We start from the raw sequence: 23,925 nt of genomic DNA, 5'->3' as shown, positions 1-23,925 counted from the left end.
ATACTGTCTTCTAATACTTATATTCCCAAATACTATCCTCACCCTTAATCAGAGAAGCTTCTCTTTGCAATGAATGGCAGTGCATGCATAAATTCATAGCTGTCCTGGGTTTGAGAAATAGTGGCACCTGACTGATGTCCGAAATGGAGCATTTGCACGACTCTAGCTACATTTCAGGGAACATTGCAGAAGAGGAAATGGAAGAAATGTAAAAACCAGAAGATAGAAAAAAAAGGCTATCTTCCAGGAATGACACAGCCATCACAATCAGAATCCCACAACAGCTAAGGTTCTCCTCTGAGCCTATACAAGCCTGGCCATGTCAGTCAATCATATGTCTGGGGACAGAGGCTCATGGGGCCCTACCCCTACCTATACACCTATTTAGTACTGGTAGATTATGGAGAGAGGCAGCCACTGTCTTCAGCTGTGCACCGACAGGTGATGTTCACAGAGAAGTCCATTTTATTAGGTCAAGTTCCCAAACAGTACAAGTGTTCTGTTTGTCTGTTCTGTTTGTCTGAGTTAGGGTCATGTGTAGCTAGGCTGGCCTCAAGCTTACCACAAAATACAGGACAAAACTGAACTCTTAATCCCCTGGCTCCAATATGGTATGCATGGGTAACACAGCCAACATTTTAAGCGATGGAAAATTATTCCTTGGAATTCAAGAAAAATCTCTTTAAAACGAGAAGGATAATTATTTTCAAAAAAAAATACTATAATGCTACTTGAGAATTTTTATGAGACTAAAGATGAAGGGAGCCATGAATATACTTTAATTGAGCAATTGTAAAATCTGACTGAAAAATATGTGAAATTCAGAGTATACAAGGAAAGACAGCAATGAAGACCAGCAATGCATATGGAAATAGTAATAATTAAATGGGAAGAATGACACGTGTATAATCCACTGGGTAGTACTGACCACAGTGAAATGGAAAACTGACTGTGAATATGATAAACACAATTTGCTCTGTGTAAGTTAATGCTAGATTTATACAGCAAAATATCTATATGAGTACAATAGTTTCTCCTCACTACCTCAAAAAAGTTTGGAAATAATAAACAAGGCTATTTATCTGTAAACACTAGCGAGCAGTTGAGCTAAGCCTTTTAAAGAGATAGCACAAAGGCCATACTAACACAATTCAGTTTCCACCCCCAGATCAAGTGAGGCGACACAAAATAATTTTCAGTACTTAGCAGTTCATTGTGGAATACTTGTGAGTCTACAAATAGTGATGTTTCTCTTAGATGAGATGTATGTAATGAGCTAAAATGAAACTTTACAGAGAAGTTATTAATCTAATTCACAGCTATAACATGTTTCATGCACAGAAGATGCTGTGGTTGAGAACACTCTGTGCTTACGTCCCTGTGACTGTGCAGAACATGAATATGATTGTGACACCAACATGTTTTCCAAAATGCTGCCACATTAAAAAAATAGGGGCGGGCCCCTCTACTTAAACTATGTAACTAAAACTTAGCTTATTAGCATAGCTTGGCAATATTCTTTCAGTAGAATTGAGCATTCTTTTAAACACTCTGGCTGTTAATTTGTACTTAAGAGAACTCAAGAGAAAAGGAATAGTTATTGAAAACTAACTTCCACATTATGTAAGGTAATCATGGATGAAAGAGCATTATTTAAACTTACAAAGTAAGGGAAAAGTTATTAAGCAAAAACAAACACAGTGTTTATTTCTTGTCTCATGTATCATGAATCACTCTCTAAACTTATTTAATTTGTACATTATATTTAAAGTGAGAACTATCTAATTTATAAAGCAAAGTTCTCCTTCTAATTTCAGGTTTTCTATATTGATAATTTTAAAAGCCCTTCCAAAAACACTATCAATATAACCAATTATGATTTGTGCTCTAAGTTTAGACCTCAAAGAATGTTTCAAGGTTCCCAACAAGCCAGGATTTTATAGTGGAAAGGTGAAATATGAATGTTATTAAGAGCCTAAAACTCTTTTTTTTTTTGATTTTTTTTAAATTAATTTATTCATATTACATCTTGATTGTTAGCCCTTCCCCTGTTTCCTCCCATTCCTCCCTCCCTCCCACTTCCCCCCTTCTCCCCTCCCCTATGTCTGTGATTGAGGGAGACTTCTTCCCCCTATGTATGCTCTAAGATTATCGAGTCTCTTCTTGGTAACTTGCTATCCTTCTTCTGAGTGCCACCAGGCCTCCCCATCCAGGGGACATGGTAAAAAAAGGGGCACCAGAGTTCACGTGAGAATCAGATCTCACTCTCCACTCAACAGTGGAGAATATCGTGTTCGTCGGCTAGGTCTTGGTAGGGGTTCGAAGTTTACTGCCTATTTCTCCTTGGCTGGTGCCTTAGTTTGAGGAGGACCCCAGGACCCAGATCTGCCTGTCATAAAGTTCTTCTTGTAGGTTTCCAGGACCCTGTGGGTCCTATTATTTCCCCATTCTTCCATGCTACTCTCGCCTAAAGACTCAATAGGATGTCCTCTCCTCTGACCCACTTTCTTGGTAAGTAAGGTTTTTCATGGGACGTATCCCTTGGACTAGTGTTTTGATATAAGTGAGTATATATATGGCTAAGATCAAAAACTCAAATGACACCACATGTTGGCGAGGATGTGGAGAGAGAGGAACACTCCTTCACTGCTGGTGGGAATGCAAACTAGTACAACCACTTTGGAAAGCTATCTGGCGTTTTCTCAGAAAAATGGGAATAGGGCTTCCTCAAGACCCAGCTATCCCACTCCTTGGAATATACCCAGAAAATGCCCTAACACACAACAGGGACATATGCTCAACCATGTTCATAGCTGCTTTATACACAATAGCCAGAACATGGAAACAGCCTAAATGTCCCTCAGTAGAAGAATGGACTAAGAAACTATGGTACATTTACACTATGGAGTATTACTCAGCTATTAAAAACGAGGAATTCCTGAAATTTGTGGACAAATGGATTGACCTAGAAATTATCATAATGAGTGAGTTCACCCAGAAGCAAAAAGAGACAAACGGTATATACTCACTTATAGCCTAAAACTCTTTAAATGTCCTTCTTTAGAAACTGAATAAAGTGATACATGTTTACTTTTAATTCCAGGAAGAACAAATTTATACAGTTTGTTTGCTTTCTTACTTTGAGACAGTGTCTCACTTTGTAGCCTCAGCTGGCCTGGAAATTGATACGAAGACCATGCTGTCCTTGAACTCACACAGATCTGCTGGCATCTACCCACATGTGCCATAACAACCAGCTTCAATATACAGTTTTTACAGAATAAGAAATTCTGTATAATTTTGACTCCCCAAAGGACAATCATACCGATTGCCAAAATGATGTTAAAATTTAGGCTTTTGTACTTTCCTGAAAGAAGTTATGTTTCAAACTAGAGCAAGGTATGACCTATCTGTGGCATGCAACAACATTTTCCTCATTGGTCCATTGCAAGTACTAAGGGTATCTAGAACTTAAAGAGCTGACTTCAATAAGCACTTATTGAACTGAATGAATCAAGGAAGGAATAACAGTATCTATTACTAGATTACCTATAGAAGACTAAATAAATAATTTTTACTAGAGCTATGCACTCAAAGGTGAGAATCAAAAGATTAAGATATCTTCAAACTCCTCAATAAAGATATTTAAAATCTGATGTAAACATTCACAAAAACTATCTACATGCAAGGTTTTATGTATTAAGTAAATCAATTTCATTGTCATCTGAACTCAAATAATAAAAGAAAAAGTTGTCACGAGGAGCAAAAATCATCTAATTTAGCCAAAAATTTACATAAAAGATTACTATGTATTTATTTTAAAGGCTTAGCTTTTCACTATATAAATTAAGTATGCAAATATGCATGCAATAACAATTAGAAAAAAAAGGCCATAAATATAAAAGACAAAAGGGGTTGTGGATATGAGAATATTTGGAGGAAGAAAAGGGAAAGGAGCAATGTTGTAATTAGATTATAAACTAAAAAAAAAAAAATGACAGACATTTTGTTTAGAATTTGAGTCTAAGAATAAACCCTAAACTTTTTAATTCCAAAATTCCAAAAGTATACAAAATTTCCAAGCAGTCTTCTGATTTTTTAAAAAAAAGCAATATTAAAAAGAACAGAAATGACTTTGGTAATGTGTAGAAGAAAAAATATTTTGTGTAGAAATAAAGAGCTACAGAGACAGCTCAGTGGTAAGAGCAGCACTGGCTCATGTTACAGAGGACTAAATTCAATCGCCAGCACCCACGCACGGCCACTTACACCTGTCTGTAACTCCGGTTCCAGGACTCTGATGTCCTATTCTGGCCTGTGTGGGCTCCAGGAATGCACGTGGTACATGAATACATGTAGCCAATACACTCACTCAAATAAACATTAAATAAAAATTTTTAGAAAGAAAACTTGCTTCAAAGAATCCAACAATACTTAAAGAGTTAGTGAATGGCTATTACTCATAGGTTTCTAGGACCCTCTGGATCCTTCTATTTCCCCATTCTCCCTTGCTTCTCTCATCTAGAGTCCCAATAGGAAGTCTTTCCCTCTGTCCCTTGGTTTATATGAACCAAAAAACTAGGTGAGGTAAGAGAAAAGAAACACCTTTCTCTCATCACCTTAACATGCTGGCCATCAGCACTGTTCATCTTTTATACTGAGAGTCTTACTTTGGAAGAATTATTACAGGAGACTTAGGATATGTACATGTATTGGATTATTAGTATCAACACAGTAGCACCTTTATTTTTTAATTTAGCATAGCTAACTCACAATAAATTTTTCTCCTGAATTGAAAGTCACTATACATGAAATAAAATATTTTATTTAGAATAAATGATTTTTAAAACTGGACTTACTGGAATAGTGATTTTTTTCAAATTACAGTCCTTTTCCAGGAGCTCATAAACATATTTTGTGATGATCTAAGGAGAAAAGAAATAAAATATTAAGACCCAATATCATCCACTATCAAGATAGATTTCTTTTGATAAATTATTCTCCTTCAAACATTCTGGTATCACTCAGAGGTTCTCATTACATAGTGCAATGCTTTATCTTCTGCTGCTATATGGATGGCTACTTACATCTGACAAAGGTCTAATATCCAAAATACATAAAGAACTCAAGAAATTAAACACCATCAAACCAAATAACCCAATTGAGAAATGGGGCTCAGAACTAAACAGAGAATTCTCAACAGAGGAATGTCGAATGGCTGCGAAACACTTAAAGAAATGCTCAACGTGCTTAGTCATCAAGGAAATGCAAATAAAAAAAACTCTGAGATTCCATCTTACACCCACTAGAATGGCTAAGATCAAAAATTCAAGTGACACCACACGCTTACGAGGATGTGGAGAAAGAAGAACACTCCTTCATTGCTGGTGGGAATGCAAACTAGTACAACCACTTTGGAAATCTATCTGGTGCTATCTCAGAAAACTGGGAATAGGGCTTCCTCAAGACCCAGCTATTCCACTCCTTGGAATATACCCAGAAGAAGCACCAGCACACAACAAGGACATATGCTCAACCATGTTCATAGTGGCCTTATTCATAATAGCCATAACATGGAAACAGCCTAAGTGTCCCTCAGTATAAGTACGGATAAAGAAACTGTGGTACATTTACACTATGGAAACTCAGCTATTAAAAACAAAGAATTCCTGAAATTTGTAGACAAATGGATTGAACTAGAAATGATCATAATGAGTAAGTTAACGCAGAAGCAGATAGTCAAATGGTATACACTCACTTATATCTAGAGCTTCCGACACCATCTTCCAAGCTCCACGGGAACCAGTACTCATGCATGCGTGCTCATACACACTCACACACGCTAAATCAAAAAATGTAAAGATCATTTACTTAATCTCTTCCATTGGCACAGATTTCTACTGTTAAAATATATATCCCTTTAAGTTGATAAAAGAAAAATACTTCTCTACAGTCTTATGTTCCTGCCTCACTAATCTTTACATTAAGCAAACGACACTTGGACAATGCAAACAAACAAACAAACCAGACAAACATCTGTTCTAAAAAGACAATTCAATGTAACAAAATTCAAGGGTAATTTACTTCACAAAGTACATGACCTTTTATTAAGCCTTTTACCTTGAGCTTCTGAGAACCCACAGGATCTGCTAGGTGTTTTTACTTTCCAGTTGTCAGTATCCTCTTTTTGAAAAAAAGAAACTTTCTACTACTAACATCACTAAATACAAGTTATCTGAGAAGTGTGACGCTACAGAAGACGTGAACCTCCACTGAATTCCATTGTGGCAGGACCCCCAGCCCCCGAGCTGGCCCCCTCCACACAAACACTGCTTGTGTCTCAGTTAACTGTAGCAGGAACAGAGCAGCAAGCCAAATATTCCAGTAACTGGACAGCAAGTATATGGTGAACACTGAATGCCTTTCCCAACAATCCAACAATCAGCTGAGGGTTCAATTAACTATTCTGTATTCAATAAAATGTTTCAGAAACTTCTGCAATACTACAATATAAGCGCAGTATTTTCACAAAATAGACTCCTTACACTTCCTAGACCAAAATTTATTTTAAGCTTAGGTTTGGGTATCTAATATTTGCAAACATGTTCAGAACCTAGTTTTCCATCCTTCAAGATCCATCAGCAATAATGCCTGGAAATGTTATTCCTATCTACAAAAAGGAGGTCAAAGTCCTTAAAATACATGAATTCTTATTTCAGGATTTAATAATCTAAATATTCAATTATCCTCTACCTCAGATAACTTCATCTATAGAAGTAAGCAAAATAAAACATTTTAAATCAATTTATAGTCAGTGACTTAAGAGTACTTTTATTAATATGTTAAAGTAACCTTAAATACTTGCATGCTCATTTCAAATAAATTAACCTCCAGACTTCTATGTAAACTCAACTTCACAATGCATAGTATCAAAATACTGTTAATTTGATCAAAGAATTCACAAATGTCCACAGAGAAATTTAAAAAAGATTGCTGCAGGAGGAAAGAGGATGCACTGAGATAGCCTCAAATCAAAAAGAGGCTCAAGGACAACTTGTGCATGATTCTGTAAACCTCAGAAAGACAACTGATGGATTCATGAAGAAGAGTGGAACAGTGTAAAGAAAAACCCTTCTGCCTGTGAAAAAACAGCCAAATACGGTGTTTTTATGTTATCTTTATAATCTTTCTCCTTTAACTTAACAAAATGCTCTTAAAACCTATAGTATTGGAATAGTGATATATGGAAGGATCAGTACAGACCAATTGGCGGATACGTCAAAATGAACTATTATTCATGTCTCTGGGCAATAACAGAATTTAACGTAAATTTTAAGTTCTCTGTATATAAATTCTTTTTTATTCAATTTTTAAGATTTATTTGTGTACACACACAGACACACACATACACACACACATATGTAGGGAAGATATTTTTCTGCATGTACATCTGCATACCAGAAGATAGCAACAGACAGTCATGAGCTGACAGTAGGTGACTGATGTTGAACTCAGAACCCCTGAAAAGCTGTGAGTGTGCTTAACCACTGAGCCATCATTCCAGCACCCCATAGATAAATTCTTAACTGTAAAGAGTCAAAGAAGACAGCAAAGATGTACAAACACAGTGTAGCAGTCTTTGTTCTGGCTCATATAAAATATATTTGTAAAATATTTGTATGTAAAAACAAACTACATATACTGAAAATGACATCTTATGCAAAATATATTTTGCATTTAATATCTACCTGAATAAAATATTTTTTTCAGAGCACAGACAAACTCAATACAAAAGGACATTGGCTGTGAAACACATACCAGATGAACATAAGAGGTTAATTTTAATAATCAAATTCATAATTCATCTAACCTAGGAAATGCCAAGAATAGTTTAAAGAGATATTCCACTGAACATGAACTAATGCACCAGCTGTCATGAGCGTCAGGATGACTACACGGTTCTGGAGTGCAATATGCTTATGTTTAATCACATCAATGGGCATGTAGGAACCTCACAACAGACTAACTGCCTAATAGCTCGGATACTTTTAAAACTATTACTTGGCTACAATTCCATTCTACTTTTGGAACTGACCATGAGCCAAGAAAAACAAACAGCATAAAACATATTATTCTTTACTTAGACAGGTACATTTCTGTGCAAAGACAATTTTAAAATATTATGCTTTTGTTTTTGGCACAGAAAAACATCTCAAAGCATTATTCATACTATTCCTCTCCCCTAAAGTTAACATACTTTAATGCCATATGGGTACAAATTTACTTCTGTTCATTTAAACTTGTAATTAAACTTTGTAACATAGAAAACTGCTAAAGTAAAATAATCTCATTCCCCTGAAAGGCATTTTTTTTTTCTAAAATAACATGGGTGATGTGCCAAATGGCTGGGGTGGTAGCTCATTATACCCTCAGAAAAGAGTCCAAGTTTGAGACTTACCCTGAGCTCCTGAATACCACAGTAAAACCTCAAAGTGAAATCAAGGGTTAGAAAATGCTGGTGAAACACACTTGAGTGAACCTGGTGTGCAGACATGAGTTGTTTGGCCACTTGATAAGCAGTGTATTATAGCTACACCAGAATACCCACACCATTTAAAGAAAGAAATCTTATGCTTCCCAGAAAATACCCAGCACCTCTTTGTTCCCTTCAGTTCAGAGCAAAGTTTGTAAGACTCTACAGAGATCTCTCACATAGCCATTGCCCCAAATGCTGGGGCACAGCCCGTATACTATGACTAGGATTGCAAACCTATCCACTAAAATGACCTACCTCTGATTCAATTATCTTTTATTTCAACAGGGTTTTATAATTTTTCTCATAGTTGTTTCTATTTTATTAAACCTACATTGTAGTACTTTATTTTGAAGGTTGTTATAATGGCATTGTGTTTTCAAAACCTATCTGTTAAGTTCTGGTTTATGAAGAGTTATTGCTTAAAAAATACTAATCTTGTTTTCTGTAAAACTTTTATAATTGTTATCAATTCCAAGAGCGGTGCATGTAGTGAGCCTATTTTCCTCGAGAAGGCCATAAAGTTTCAGCTTTACTTCTTCTTTCATGTCCTGCACTGTTATTTGCCTTTCCTCTCTTTCTGCATTAACTACAACTTCTAACACTATGGTGATTTAAAAAAAAAAAAAAAAAAGCACCTTCCTTTGCTTCTGAGCTTGGGTGAAAACACATTTTCTGACCTGTGTGATGTCAGCTGTATATTTTTGGGAGATATTCTTTATTAAACTGAGGACATTCCACTCTATCCCCAAATTATCAAGAGGTTCTTATCATGAATGTGCTTTAAATTATTTTAGATATTTTAGATAATATATTTAATTATTCACACACACATACACAGAGACACACAGAGAGAGAGAGAGACAGAGAGAGAGAGAGAGACAGACAGACAGACAAGGTAAGCTTCAAAAATGGATCTATATGGAAGATTGGAATCATTAGGCTGGGAAATTAAAACAACTATATGAATAATCATATATATTATATATAATCACATATAAAATATATACTCATATATTATATATAACCACACAGTCATATTGAGATATTCCACTTAACATGAACCAATGTACTACTCTATATAATCATATTGATTATATTTAATATACGTATATGATTATATATTAGGTCATGTTAAGTGGAATATCTCATGATGACTATATGTGTGTGGTTATATATATGAGTATATATCTTATATGTGATTATATATTATATATCCATATGATTATTCATATAGTTGCTTTAAATTCTCAGCATAACGCTTCCAGTTCCCCCGTGGAGCCATTTGTGAAACTTACTCCTATATAAAGACAGTAGTAGGAACTGAAACTTTTGATAGCCACCCATGAAAGCTACAAGGCATGAGAAGATGCTGTAAAAAGTCCTTTAGAAGACACAGAATGTATCAGGTAAGAAACATTCCCTGATGAGAATTCAACCCTTTAAGCAAGGGCTTACAATGGGCAAGTTTAGCTAGCCTTTTTTTCCCTCAACTATGAAAAGATAGAACTTATCTAACAAGTATATTTTCTCTGAAAGGCATTTCATAGCCATGTACTCGGGCCCATTAGCTAACATGGAAAAAACTATGTAAGAACTAAACATTTAAAACACTTTTAATAAAAGAACAAAATAAGAAAGGCATGTCACAAAATAAATAAATGCTTTTACTATACAACCTGGAAGTTATACACATGAGAATTTATTCTAGAGGAATATACATTTATCCAGATATAAGCCGCACATAAAGTTTTGTAGCAACTTTAATATAGTAGTGTCCACTTGGAATATTTTCAACTGGCAAATGGTAAAACTATAATGAATCCATATCATGTATTAATGCTCAGTAATAAAAAGAAATAAATATTACTCCATGCGGTCAGCTTAATAAATCTACAAAGAATGGTGTTGGGTAACAGCGGTTAATCTAAGAGATTAGACATTTTATAACTTCATATAACATACATGAGACAATAACAGCAATGAGCTGGATGGAAGATCAGTGACATCACACCTAAAGGGAACAGGAAGTAATGTGCCATGATAAAGGAACGAGGTGAGAGAATCGCAGTAATGGCATCAGTCTCTATCTTAACCATGCACGTTTCACTATGACGAATGGGATATTGTACTATAAATCTGTAAGGTGTAGCTTTAGAGTGAGAAAATGAAGGTCTGCGCTCTACAAAATTCCAACATATTTCATACAATTTTATGAGAATCTACAACTCAAATTAGGAAGCTTAATGAAAATAGTAAAATGTAGTCACAAGCTGGCCTACAAAAAGAAGCTATTACTGTTCTCTTGTGGTAATGGTTTTTATTCTCTGACAATTTCTTGGATTTACGTAATATATTTCGGTCATTTCATCCTTCCTTGTCCCACTCCTGTGGAAGCCCTTCTTCTTCCCAACAAGCCTGCTTCTACTATCCTGTCTTTGTGCATCATTAAGCTAACTGAGGCCACATGCATGAGCAGGGCACACAGGCCATTTACCAGTGACCATCCCACTGGAGAAAAGACTCCTCCATCCTTGACAACCAATAGAGGCCCCTGGGGAACTGATGGGGCCTCATGAGCCCTCCCTCATCAGTGGCGGCGTGCACTTTTTAGTTTATGAGTGTGATAGCCTTGTCATGTTCAGAACACAGTATCGTTTTCCTCAATCTTTGTTGCCCCATTTCTAACACCCTGAAGTTTTGGGGATGGTAATACTGATGTCCCGTTTTGTTATGGTAATTTTTAAGCTATGAATGTGTATTCTTAATTTTACTTCAAACAAGTATGCATTGAAAGAAAAGTGTACTTTTCAATTTTGTTTGTATGTTTGTTTGGTGCTGAAGATTGATTCCAGGGCCTTATAATTCAATAGCCATTTTTGTCACTGCAGTACATACAACCCCAGCTGGAGGAGCATATATTTTAAAAGATAAAAAAAATAAATTAAAGTGATGAAATAAAATTGAACCTTATTTCTATAAAAGTTATACTTCAAATCAGAGAAACAAGAAAAATACAGTATTTCATTAATATTTCTAACTCAACAGAAAGTAAAAGAGTTATTAATTTTTTTCTCAAGAAATAGGTAGCACAGATCCAATTCAATTACAGAAATTGGATTCTGGTGGCTGTTGAAGCTCTATTCAACCATTTGTCAAATGAATGCCTCTAAAGAAAGAAGTTCTTCTGAACTTGTATTTTTCTTGGACAAAGAAACCAAAGAGAAAACCTATAGATTTTTTAATGGTATCAATATCTTTATTTGAAATATCACAAGGAGTAATACAAGTCATAAAAAAAGTTCATTCCTCTCCTATTTCTCAAAGTTATGGCCACAATATATGCCACTGGTTTTGAGAATGCTATAAGCAGACATAGATGCAGGAGTCTGAAACAAAAAGGTATTCACACCACAGCAAGCAACATGGGCACCTTTGGGTCACTGTTCACTGAATGTTGTTTCCACAGAGGCAGGAGGGTGTATTCAAAGTATACTACATCATATTGCAAGTCAAAAATGCAAAGAATCCAAAATCACTTTTGGGCTGAAGAGATAGCTCCGCAGTTAAAAGCACTTGCTGCTCTTGCCGAGGACCTGACGTTTGGTCTCAGCACACTCATGGCAGCTCACAACTATCTCTAACTCCAGCAGCAGGTGATAAATGTCCCCTTCTGACCTCTGTGAGCACCAGGCATACATGCAGTGTATATACAGACATTTAAATGTAAAACTTACACACATGGAATAAAAATACTTTTTAAAACTAACTTTAGAAGTCAGAAATGAGTGGGAAAAAGTTAAAATGAAATGATTGAAAATAAAAGAGAACAATACATGCAGTAAACTTTAAACCCCTACCCAGATCTAGCCAATGGACAGGACATTCTCCACCGCTGAGTGAAGAGTGGAGTCTGACTTTCATGCGAACTCTGGTGCCCCATATTTGACCACGTCCCCTGGATGGGGAGACCTGGTGGCACTCAGAGGAAGGATAGCAGGCTACCAAGAAGAGACTTGATACCCTATGAGCATATACAGGGGGAGGAAATCCCCCTCAGGAACAGTCATAGGGGAGGGGAGTAGCGTGAAAGTGGGAGAGAGGGAGGAATGGGAGGATACAAGGGATGGGATAACAATTGAGATGTAATATGAATAAATTTATAAAATATTTTTAATAAATGAGGACTAATATTTTGTATTGTTTTGTTTTTCAAGACAAGATTTCTCTGTCTACCCCTGGCTGTCTTAGAACTTGCTCTGTAGACAGGCTGGCCTCAAACTCAGAGATCCTCTTGTCTCTGCCTTCCAAGTGCTAGGATTAAAGACAGCCTGGCCATTAAATTTTCATTAAAATGTTATCAGAAAAAAAGTTCCATACAAGCTCTCTATTTGGAAAAAAAAACGCTGTTTGGTGCCTCCCAATTTAGAATCATTCTTTTAGTTAGCTGGGGATAGTATCAAGCCCAGCTTCTGATATGCTAGGCTTGGAGCAAGCCTGGCAGTGTACACAGTTGCTTCTGAATGTCATCTATAGTGCTTTGAGTAGACATGCCTTCAGTATAATAAATGTTGGGAATTTTTCACTCAAAGTTAAATCACTGACTGGCCAAAGTGTCTGGTATACTGAACTCTAAAACTATTCCAATATTAAAATTTAAAATTTCTATACAAGAAAAATCTATTGCATTACTCATATATATTGTCTTCAACTAATGTCCAATAACAATTAAAAATTTTACTTTTATGTTACAATTTGATTATGTTCTACATAATATATCTATGTGCTTTTCTATCACAAAAAATGTCTGGAGCATAGTGATTCTGAAGATTATCTTAATTCACTTCTTATTTATCTCCTGGTATACAATCTATGTATAAAGGTAGTACTGGTTCCAACTTCAATTAACCAATTTAGCTCACAATGTGCTCTTCCTGCTGCTGCTATTAAGAATAAACCTAAATATACTGTCAATTCTTGGCACTTTTTAAAAGGTCTTTTGATAACATTTTAGCAATATGTAGGTTTTTGTTCAAGTTCATAGAATACACTCCTTTGAGAGGATTATGAAAACTTGTGTTTTGAGAATAAACCATTTGACTTCTGTAAATGTCAGGATCGTGTATTAAGTATTACATCGCTAAAAATATTTGGGTGTATAAAACCTACATCTTAACAAACGGCATACAAAACTAAGTTTTAGAAAACACAGCTCTTAATTGCCTTCTTTAGAACAAAGTGAGCCCATGCAGTGATAGCCATCACTGTTGCTGTTACTGCTTTCTATGAATTTGCTGCTTAAAAGTCCTTAATATAAAACAGAAGTCTACAGAGATGGACATTCAGAACTTACCAAATAAACAGGAGATGGACACCTTCAGAAGAAAGAGACAAGACATGGGCAGAATTCATATGAAGAGGTAATAAAGGTCGAATATGATCACCCCTTCATGTATGCACATATGAAAATGTTGTCCATCAACCTATTTATTGCATTTAATTTATGCTAAAAGTAAATAGCACACCCTGAACATATTTTTTAACTTTTTAAAATTTTTTTGGTTTTTGGAGACAGGATTTATTTGTGTAGCCTTGCCTGCCCTGGACTTAATTTGTAGACAGGCTCACCTTGAATTCAGAGATCTGCCAGCCTCTGCCTCCCTGAGTCTTGGAATTACAGTCATGAGCCACCACGCCTAACCTCTGAACTTATTATTCAGTATTTTTCTGAATAAAATTATTCGGTAATTTTTAACTGAATTAAATGATTTGTTTATTATTACATTATATATCCAGTAATTATATGTTTAACAACTTTGATTAGTAAACATAATTAGAAATTGCTCCATTGATCTATGGATGTCAAATGATGTCAAAATGTCTCCAAAGAATTTCAAACATCCTGTCTAAAAAAGGAAGACTTTTCAGACACGTAAAACAAATATTTAAGAGCTTATTTTGATTTCTTGCTTATACACAGCTTTTCAAGTATTGATCAAATTCCATAGTAAAATGAATTTTTAAGGAGGGGCCCTAAGTTTGCAATAACATGACTATAGTTTCTCCCGTGTGACCTTTGCAAATGTGTCATAGAATTCACCATTAAAGCCACTTGGGCCTGCTGTTTGCCACTAGAAAGAATATGTAAGGACTTTTGGCAGACATAAGATTATTTGAGGTTTTATTTCATGTTTATTTGGATTGTATGGCTTGTTTTTTGCCAATAATATCAGCTTATCTAAGTTGTTGAATTTATTGGCATAAGTTTATACCTAATACCCATTTGCTATTCCCTTAACGCATGCACGATATTCACTTTCTCTGTATCTTCCTCCAGCCCCAGAGAACTCTGGCTAGTGACTTATTTTGCTGATAACACCAACTATTTTGGCCTAATATTTTTCTTCGTTGCTATTAAATTTGCTTCTATTATCATTTTTTGTATGTGTGTGGTCTATGTATATAGTCACATGTGTAAGCACGTGCCTGTGCCTATGAGTGTGTGTGTGTTGGTACACACCATGTCTAGCCCAGAGTTCATCACTTCCTGCTTCATGTTTTGAGCGAGTCCCTGACTGACCCTGGAGCTTACAGCCCCAGCTAGACTGGGGGGTCAGCAAGTCCCCAGAATCCTCCCCTCTCGGCTTCTCCACGCCACGGGCTCTGCGTTCAGAAACATGTCTTCATGCTTACACAGCCAGCACCCAGAGAGCCCCAACAGCGCCTTCTCTATTCATTTTATTATTTCTTTAATCATGTACTTTGAATTTAATTTGCTCTTATTTATTTAGTTTCTTAATAAAAAAGCTTAGGCCATTGGCCTTAAACCTTTCTAATTTTATAATATGAATATTTAATGATATTAATTTTCAATTCCTGATTGAGTCTTCCTGTAGGGGTAGTTTACTGTACATATGTGTAATAATATAAATGTATATGTAAAAAATAAAAATAAATAAATAAATAAAATTTTAAGAATTCTGTAAGCACTACTTTAGCCATACCTCAAAATTAGATATACTTTCATTTTCAGTTAGATTTAACTGACAGGTAATTTAAGTTTTAGTTGCTTGGTTTTAAATTAAAGAATAAATTAGGATATTCCAACTAGATTTATCTATCAGAAATGCAAGGTTGTATATGAATGGAGAGCACACTTTTTAATAACTTACTTGAGACATGTTTGATGTCCTAAAATAGAGTATACAAGCACAACTGAAAGGATGTATAGCATTCTTTCTTTTTCTCCCTTAATGTGCATGTGTTTGTGGCTTGTGCATATGTTTAGGGGATGCATGCAAGTGTGCATATGTGCATGGCATTTGGGGTCTGAAGTTAACATCCTTGGCTGCTTTCCATATACATTTTGTTTGATTGTTTGCTTGCTTGTTTTGGTTTTGTTTGTTTGTTTGTTTGTTTGTTGAGACAGGGTTTCTCTGTGTAGCCTTGGATGTCCTAGACTCGCTTTGTAGACCAGGCTGGCCTTGAGCTCACAACAATCTGCCTGCCTCTGCCTCACAGTGCTGGGATTAAAGGTGTGCGCCTCCACACCCAGCCCCCAAGGAGCAGTCTCTTAATTGGCCTTAAGGCTCCTCTGATGAGCCAGCTTGCTCTAGGGACGCCTTGTTTTTGTTTTTCAAGTGACAGAAGTGAAGATGGACTGCCACACCCACCTGCCATTTATGTAGGTGCTAGGAATCAGAACACTTATCTTCGTAATTGTGAAATAGGCGCTTTATTTCTTTTTTCTAAGATTTTTAGTTTATTATGTATACAGTGCTCTAACTGAATGTGTGCCTGCATGCCAGAAGAGGGCATCAGATCACATTATAGATGCTTATGAGCCAACATATAGTTACTGGGAATTCATCTTGGGACGGTTGGAATAACAGGCAGTGCTCTTAACCTCTAAGCCATGTCTCCAGGCCCCAAAACAGGCATTTTAATCTCTTAGCCATCCCACCAGCCCACAAAGTCATGTATTCGCATGGCATTGGATAGTTTTCTATATATGTAACTTAGAAAATGTTAGGCAATAGTGTTGTTTTAAGTTTCTCTATCTTCAAAATGTTTTCCTAGTTAGTTGATGCACTGTTGAAGGCAGTCTGGAAATGTCCAACTCTACATGTACTTATTTATACTATAAATCCAGTTTGTTTTGTATTGTATCTGCTCGGTGATTTCCAGGTCTGTTATTAAGGGACAGAACATTTAGGACTATTATGCCTTGCTGAAGACTCAACCTATTAATCAGGATATAATGATTGAGTAATACTCCATATTAATAACCTCTAATACTAATATAAACAATCTGGCTTTTATTTTATTAACTGCCACCATCAAAATAACAAGACAGTACCATTATTCAGATTTTTAAATGTTCAAAGAGTTATTTTTTCTTTTCTCTCAAATATTTTAAATTTGTAGAATGATATTTTCTTCTAGAACTTTAAAGTTTTTGTCCCATTGTGTTCTACATTATGTTATTTCTTTTCTAAAATGTAAGCTGTCAGGTTGGAGAGATGCTTAGTAGGTAAAGTTCTCCTGTGCAAGCATGAGACTTGTAGGGTCTGCATAACCAAATGTCGGTGGTAGTGTGCGCCTACAACCCTAGCTCTAGACAGTCGGAAATAGAAGGATCCTGGAGGCTCACATCCTAGCAAAGCTAGACAGCACAGCGCCTCCCCACCCCCACACACCAAATAAATTCATTAGTAAATAAGTAAGCAATACACAATGTCTTTTCCTCCTTTGCCTGCCTTAAAGAATCATTCTGACTAAGGTAGCCTGGATGCAGAAGGACAAACATTGCACATTTTCTCTTATTTCTGAATATCGGCTTTGAATCCTCATACTGTAAGTTTCACTTGAAACATCCATAGAGATAACTGTCGACCTTTGGTCTCTTAAAATATCATTATTGGGGCAATAGTGGCACAAACATCATGGAGGTTAAAACAAAACAAAACTAAACAAACCACTTTCTGATTGGATTAAAGGACCACTTCACAAGATGAAACCCTTACCCGTCACCACTATCAAGCCAAGAACCTGTGTCTATGGCAGGTGTTGGTGGTGCCTGTCTTCAGTCCCAGCACTCGAGAGGCAGTGGCAGTTCGAGGCCAGCCTAGTCTACAGAGTGAGTTCCAGGAGAGCCAAGGCTATATAGAGAAACCCTAAAAAGCAAAACTATTATTTATTTACTTGGTTGCTTACTTACTTATTTGGGGGAGGGGGCTCTGACTGGGCAGGTAATAGACCCTGGTAGGGGTACTACTATTATTCTGCTAAATGGACATAACGTTCAACTAATTCCTAAAGATTCATCATTCTACCCATAGATCAATATATCTCTCCGCCATCATCAAAGTAGCTTCTATTTTCAATAACAGTTGGATAAAATACCATTGAATGCTCAGCCAAAAACGGGACATCTTCATAAAACTCACTCTTCCCAAGGCTCGGGGATCATTGCAGAAAAGGAGAAAGACTGTAAACGATCCAGTGAATGACTATAAGGAACCAGTATCTTCCAGACACAACAGGCCAGCTGCACATAAAAATTCACAGCAGTTATGACAGAATATGCAATACCTCTAACAACCTCAATGTAGAGAAATTTTAATCCAGAAACATGGCTGCTCTGGCAATGGATCACACCCAAAGACCTAGGTTTACGTGATCTGGCTGGAATGCAGACATGCCACACACCTTTAACCCCTCTGGTTAGAATACAGACACACCCTTAATACACACCTTTAATCCCAAACAATGTAGGCAAGGTAAGTTTGTAGAAGGAGCAGCCATGTTTGAAAGTGACATCTAAATGAGGGACAGACAAAGTAGCCAATCAGAAAAAGATTTGACAGAATGAGTCAGAGACAGGAGACACCCAACTCTCATGAGCAGACAAGAAAGAAAGGCAATTTAAGACCAGCACAGGAAGAGAGAGGCAGTCAGTTGAGAGGCAGTGGGGAGTCAGTTGAGAGGCAGTGGAGTGCAGCTGAGTTTGTGGCAATTCAGTTGGTAGCAGTTAAGTTCACGGAGGAGGCAGTTTTAGTGTGACAATTTTACAGAGACAGCTTATAGAGTGAACAAGATAAACACAGGTAAAGACAGAACTAGCCAGAGAGTGAGAACGAGCCAGAAGATTAGAACAGATTGTTAAGAGTTAGTATGAAGTCAAGCAGAGCAATTCAGTGAGAAGCTGATGGAAGCTGGTTTGAAGTTCTGAGCCAGAAGAGCTGAGTTAACCAATCAGCTAGAGGTCAGAAAGAACTAGAAAGGGGACTGTATTTTCTCTGACATGACAGTTATGTCAGGGAATAAAAGATAGATTTACAACACAAACCAGACAAATCCCAGTATGCCGAGGAATGAAGTCGCACACCTAGCCAAGGAGCAACTGGCAGTGGGTGAGAGCTCCCAGGAGAGGGACAGCCAGTACTCTTTAAGAGCATAGCCCTGGGTAAGTCACAAGTGGCCAAAGGAAGGTCACACATCCAAGAATGTAGGAACAGCATAAACTGGACTTGATTTGAAAAACAGAAGATATAAAGTTGAATAGGAAGGGAAAGTGAAATTCTTCTGGAAGGAGTTGGTATACACGAACATAAGATAAAACCCACTGTACAAAATTCTAAAAGAGCAAACAAATAAATACACAGATATAACAAATAAATGAGAATGTATATTCTCTGTTTTTAAGACCTATTAACTCTGTCCTTCATGCAGTTTTTAGTATATGTTTTGTGATTGGGCTAATAGAGCATTTTACAACATATATATGCACAATTGTAAAATGGTATGTTATATTATGTTATTATATGTTATGTATTATCAGTTTTAGAAATTTTTCTGCAATTACTTTTTCAAATATTTTTTTTCTGCCATCCATTTTCTCTCCTTCTGAAGTTCTAATCCTAGAAGGGGGCCAGTAAGATGGCGAACCAAGTAAAAGGACTTGCCACCAGGGATAACAACTTAAGTTTCATCTTTGGAATCCACATCCCTGCTCCTCTTTCTTATCCTGTGTGTACATTTGCCAGTCTTCTCTCTACTGTGTCAAATTCACTAGTACACTTTAGGTGCTATTTTACATTTATGCTTTTCATCTCTAAAAGCTCAATTTAGAACTATGCTGCTTTCTCCCTTATGTTTTCAGAGTACTCGATCTTCTTGAACTAATTTCTTAGTGAAATTACACTTACACACACACACACGCACACATTTTAATATTAGCTTAATATAATTCTGCGTCCCCTCCTATTTATTACAGTCATAGGTCTTAGGTTCCTACTTACACATGTCTGGTAATTTTTTTTTTAATTAGGTCTCAAACACTGAGTTTTAGTTTGTTGCTGGTGTACTTTATTGTTGTGACTTTCTTTCTGGAGTGCTGAAATGTAGTTTAGTTAGAAAAAAAAAATTTTTTTAAGCTTTATTGAAATACTTCTTGAATGGCCTTTTACTCTGGGTTAATTTGGATAATTTAGCAATATCCTTCTATGGAATACCAAAGTTTTCAAGTCTTGCAAAAATTACTTCATTGTGGCGAAAACAGAAAAAGTCACTACTAACTCAGGGTAAAGTCTGTTCCTTTTTAGAGGTTTATTCTACAGCCTTATTAGATTACTCCTGTGAACACATTAATCCAGTGGTTTTTCACTCTGTGAGTCACAAACCCCACAGGGATCATATATCAGATATCCTACATTATCAGATATTTATATTACAATTCATAACAGTGCCAAAATTATACTTATGAAGTATCAATAAAATAATTTTATGGCTGGGGTCACCACAAGGTGAGGAACTATATTAAAAGGTCCAGCATTAGGAAGGTTAAGAGCCACTGCTCTAATCAGTAATCAGCCAGAAATTCAAAGCAAACAGTACAGATTTCCAAAGTAGTATTTTACCTATTTTGTTCTCTGCTTTTGTTGCTATAAAGCATGGGAGAAATCCATGCTCTGTTGCTATGGTTTTGACAGGGGGGAGCGTCCTATACAAGTCACTCATTTACCACCTTCCTATTGTAGTCAGAAAGCCATTTTAGTATCTAAATCAGGAAATGGTTGCCGTTTGTAAATGTCATACCCATGATAGGTCATCAGACGCTATAGAGTATCCTATACTGGCTAACAACATTTGTTGTGAATGAATTATGCATTAAATTAATAAAGTAAATAATCAATTGGTTAATAGATATCCTCCTACCTAATCAAGTTACATTATATAATTTTTTATACCAAAGGACTACAAATTTTTAAAAATGGATTTATGAGATGGCAACTCGAATTTTACATTTATTGATTTAATGTGCATGAAAGGGGGGTGCAGAGTACCACACTGCCTGTGAGGGTCAAAGGGCAACATCTGTAAGTCAGGTGTGCCCTTCTACCATGCTGCTTCTGGGATGAAATTTGGGTTGTTAAGCTTGTGACAAGGGCCTTTTCCTGCTGATCCGTCCTGCCTGCCCCACTACAGACTTGAGAGAACAATTAATGATCAAATAAAGTTAAGTATCAAAATGGCAATTGCTTTAAAGATCTTTTAATCTAAGAAAGTAATCATGCCAGGGAATCCTTCCTTTTTCAATTCAGTAGCACTTGTAAAGATTTGTAAAATAGAGTTCCTGTGCATATTTTAAAGCAAGTCCAGGACAGCCAAGGCTACACAGAGAAACCCTGTCTTAAAAAGGAAAAAAAAAAAAAAAGATACAATTTATGTTACAGGAAAAATATTCCTACAGGTGAAAGAAAGGACACAAAAATATCTCAGAAAACAGCAGTAGTTTTCTTAGGATGGAAAAAAGCTAAATATGCAGAAAGCAGATCAATGCTGGAATTTTTACTAAAATTTTTAATTGTTTATTTCTGTATAAGGACATGTAGCATAGTGTTAATATAGTTTTAAAGGACAAATCATCCATATTCTTCTGGGGAAATAAAGTCAACATCTTAAATTAACTGAGTGCCCCCTACCCAAATCATCCTAGAAGATAATTACAAAAGACCTGATTTATTACAAACTACTTTTGAGGAATGTGATGATATTCCTAAATGCTCAACTTTATTTCATTTTCAGAGTCTACCATGTTGGGAATAATCAGTTAGAGGATTATACTGAATAGCTTGTCTAAACATTTTTAAAATACAGCTATTTTAAAAATAGAATTTGCATATTACATAATTATAATACTATGCCTAAAATATTACAACATTCCTTTAAACTACAGTATTGGGTCAAAGTTTTCCATGAATGTCATGTCTTGATTGTAAAGGGTTTATGTGTTGAAGGCTTTGGAAGAAGCCAGCTGGTGAATTCCAGCAAGGTGACTGGTCATAAAAGCTCTGCCCTAATGAAGGGATTGTTACAGTGATGGGGTAAATCAGGTGGCATTTTGCATAGATGATAGTAACTTGCCAAGGTAAGCCAAGGTTAAAGCCAATTGGTCTAGGAGGTGAGCCTCTGGGTCGCTGGTCTTGGGCTCCTCTCCCTCTCCCTCTCTCTCTCCCTCTTCTTCTCCCTCTCTCCCTCCCTCCCTCTCCCTGCCTATGCCTCCATCTAACATGAGGTGAATCCTTCTGTTTAGCCATATACTCTAAATTATGATAAACTGCCACACAATCAAGTGACAACCACCTAATATTTATGAAACCATAAGGCAAAACAAGTCTTCTTTTAAATTGTTTTATCAGTTAGTTTGCCAATGACAAAAGCTAACTATTTTGTCATGGTGGGCTACAAACATAATGAATGGTTCTGAAAATGCCTAGATTTGAGACCAAAACTGTGCAGAGGTCAAAGATTGTTTTCAGGTGTCATCTTGAATTGACCTAACTCTTTTTATTTGTTTTTCTTTTCTCGTTCTCTCTCTCTCTCTCTCTCTCTCTCTCTCTCTCTCTCTCTCTCTCTCTCTCTCTCTCTCGGAGGGCTTGGTTTGTTTGTTTGGCTTTTTTTCTTTGTTTGTTTGTTTAGTTGGTTTTTGGTTCTTTTGACACAAGGTCTTTCACTGAACCTGAAGCTCACTGATTCAGCTATATTGACCTTCCACAAAGCCCCCACATCCTCCTGTCTGCACTTACCCAGTGCTGCTGCTGGGTGCCAGGATGACAAGTCTATACTGCCATGTTTGGGTTCTAGGGGTTCAAACTCAGGCCCTCGTGCTGTGTGGCAAATTCCACTGACCAAGTCATTTCCTGAGCTCATTTTGTCATTTTACTTTATTGTGTATTGCTTTCTTCCTGTAAGAATGGAATCTTGGGCCTAGTTAATAATATTTGCTGTTCCTACAGAAGACCTGAGTTCAATTCCCAGCACATCTAGCAGCTCTTAACCACCTAAAATTCCAACCCTAGGGGACCCAATACCCTGTTCTGACCTCTGTGGGTATCCACTTGCAAGTGTATACACACACACACACACACACACACACACACACACACACATTGATTGAGAGGAAGAAAGAAAGAATGAATGAAAGAAAGAAAGAAAGAAAGAAAAAAAAAAGAGAGAAAGAAAAACAAATATTTTTAAAGACAATGCCATTCCTAGAAGGACAAGAATGCTTTTTTTCTTAGCTGTGTGAATCTCAAGTTACCTAAGACTTCTTGCTACAAAGTAAAAAGTCAACAAAATTTATACAAGTTGAAGGCTGAATGAATGAATGAGCAAACAGAGGGCTGGCAGCCTGGATTAAAGATTCAACATGGATGGGCAGGGCTAATGCAGTCATTGGAGGAAGCTTGGTTGCAATGTACATGCTGAGAAAGAGGAGTTTACCTGCTAGGTAGCGGGCAGGGTGACTACAGAGCTTAAATTCATGAAAAAACTTTGCAGAAGAAAAGTGCATTCTGAATGTGAGGTAGCTGGGAAACCCTCAGTGATGGTGCCAGTCCATGGCAGAGAGGTGAGCGTGGGAAGAAAGGTTTGTATTGAAAGACATGGCTAGCAGCTTTGAAAACAGTTCACTCACTAAAGAGGAGTGATCACAGTAACAAAAACAGAGGATCCAGAACTGAGCATGGACTAGCAAGCATGAATGTGTGGGTAAAAGTAAATAGACTACAAGGGAGAAGGAAAATGAGTGTTCACAAAAATAAGAAAGTAAGCATGGTGCTGTAAAATAACATTAGAGTTAAGACAGTATAAAAAAAAATTCAAAACCAAATATTGCTAGGTGAGGACACAAAGGCCATTAGCATTAAGATGGGAGACACTTGTGGATGTACAAATGCTGCCTGGAAAAGTCCAGAGAATGTGAGACACACATGGGCCGGAGCTTAACAGGACACACCAAACAGAACCAAGGGAAAGAGGAACTGTGCAAATGTATTCATCATTTTTTCTCACAATGATTCACACATATTGTATATTATTTGTAACAC

At 36.6% G+C, this 23,925-nt stretch overlaps 1 protein-coding gene and 1 long non-coding RNA gene across 12 annotated transcripts in view; one reads left to right on the top strand and one right to left on the bottom strand.

Moving 5' to 3' along the window:
* Window positions 1-23,925, bottom strand: part of ARB2A (ARB2 cotranscriptional regulator A) — a 363,769-nt gene that overhangs the window by 277,949 nt on the left and 61,895 nt on the right. For all 11 annotated transcript variants that reach the window (XM_084802553.1, XM_084802560.1, XM_084802551.1 and 8 more), the window contains one exon: window positions 4,860-4,925. In XM_084802553.1, the coding sequence (XP_084658679.1) occupies window positions 4,860-4,925 (66 nt within the window). The remainder of the gene's footprint in view (window positions 1-4,859; window positions 4,926-23,925) is intronic.
* LOC311609400 lies at window positions 17,810-21,322 on the top strand. The gene is made up of 2 exons (XR_014783377.1): window positions 17,810-19,026; window positions 19,128-21,322. It is a non-coding gene; the product is annotated as an uncharacterized lncRNA (long non-coding RNA).

This window comes from Acomys minous, assembly GCF_964271855.1.
Source record: "Acomys minous genome assembly, chromosome: 11".
NCBI lineage: Eukaryota > Metazoa > Chordata > Mammalia > Rodentia > Muridae > Acomys > Acomys minous.
Note: the sequence above shows the minus strand (reverse complement) of the source record. Positions and strands in the feature narration are given on the sequence as shown.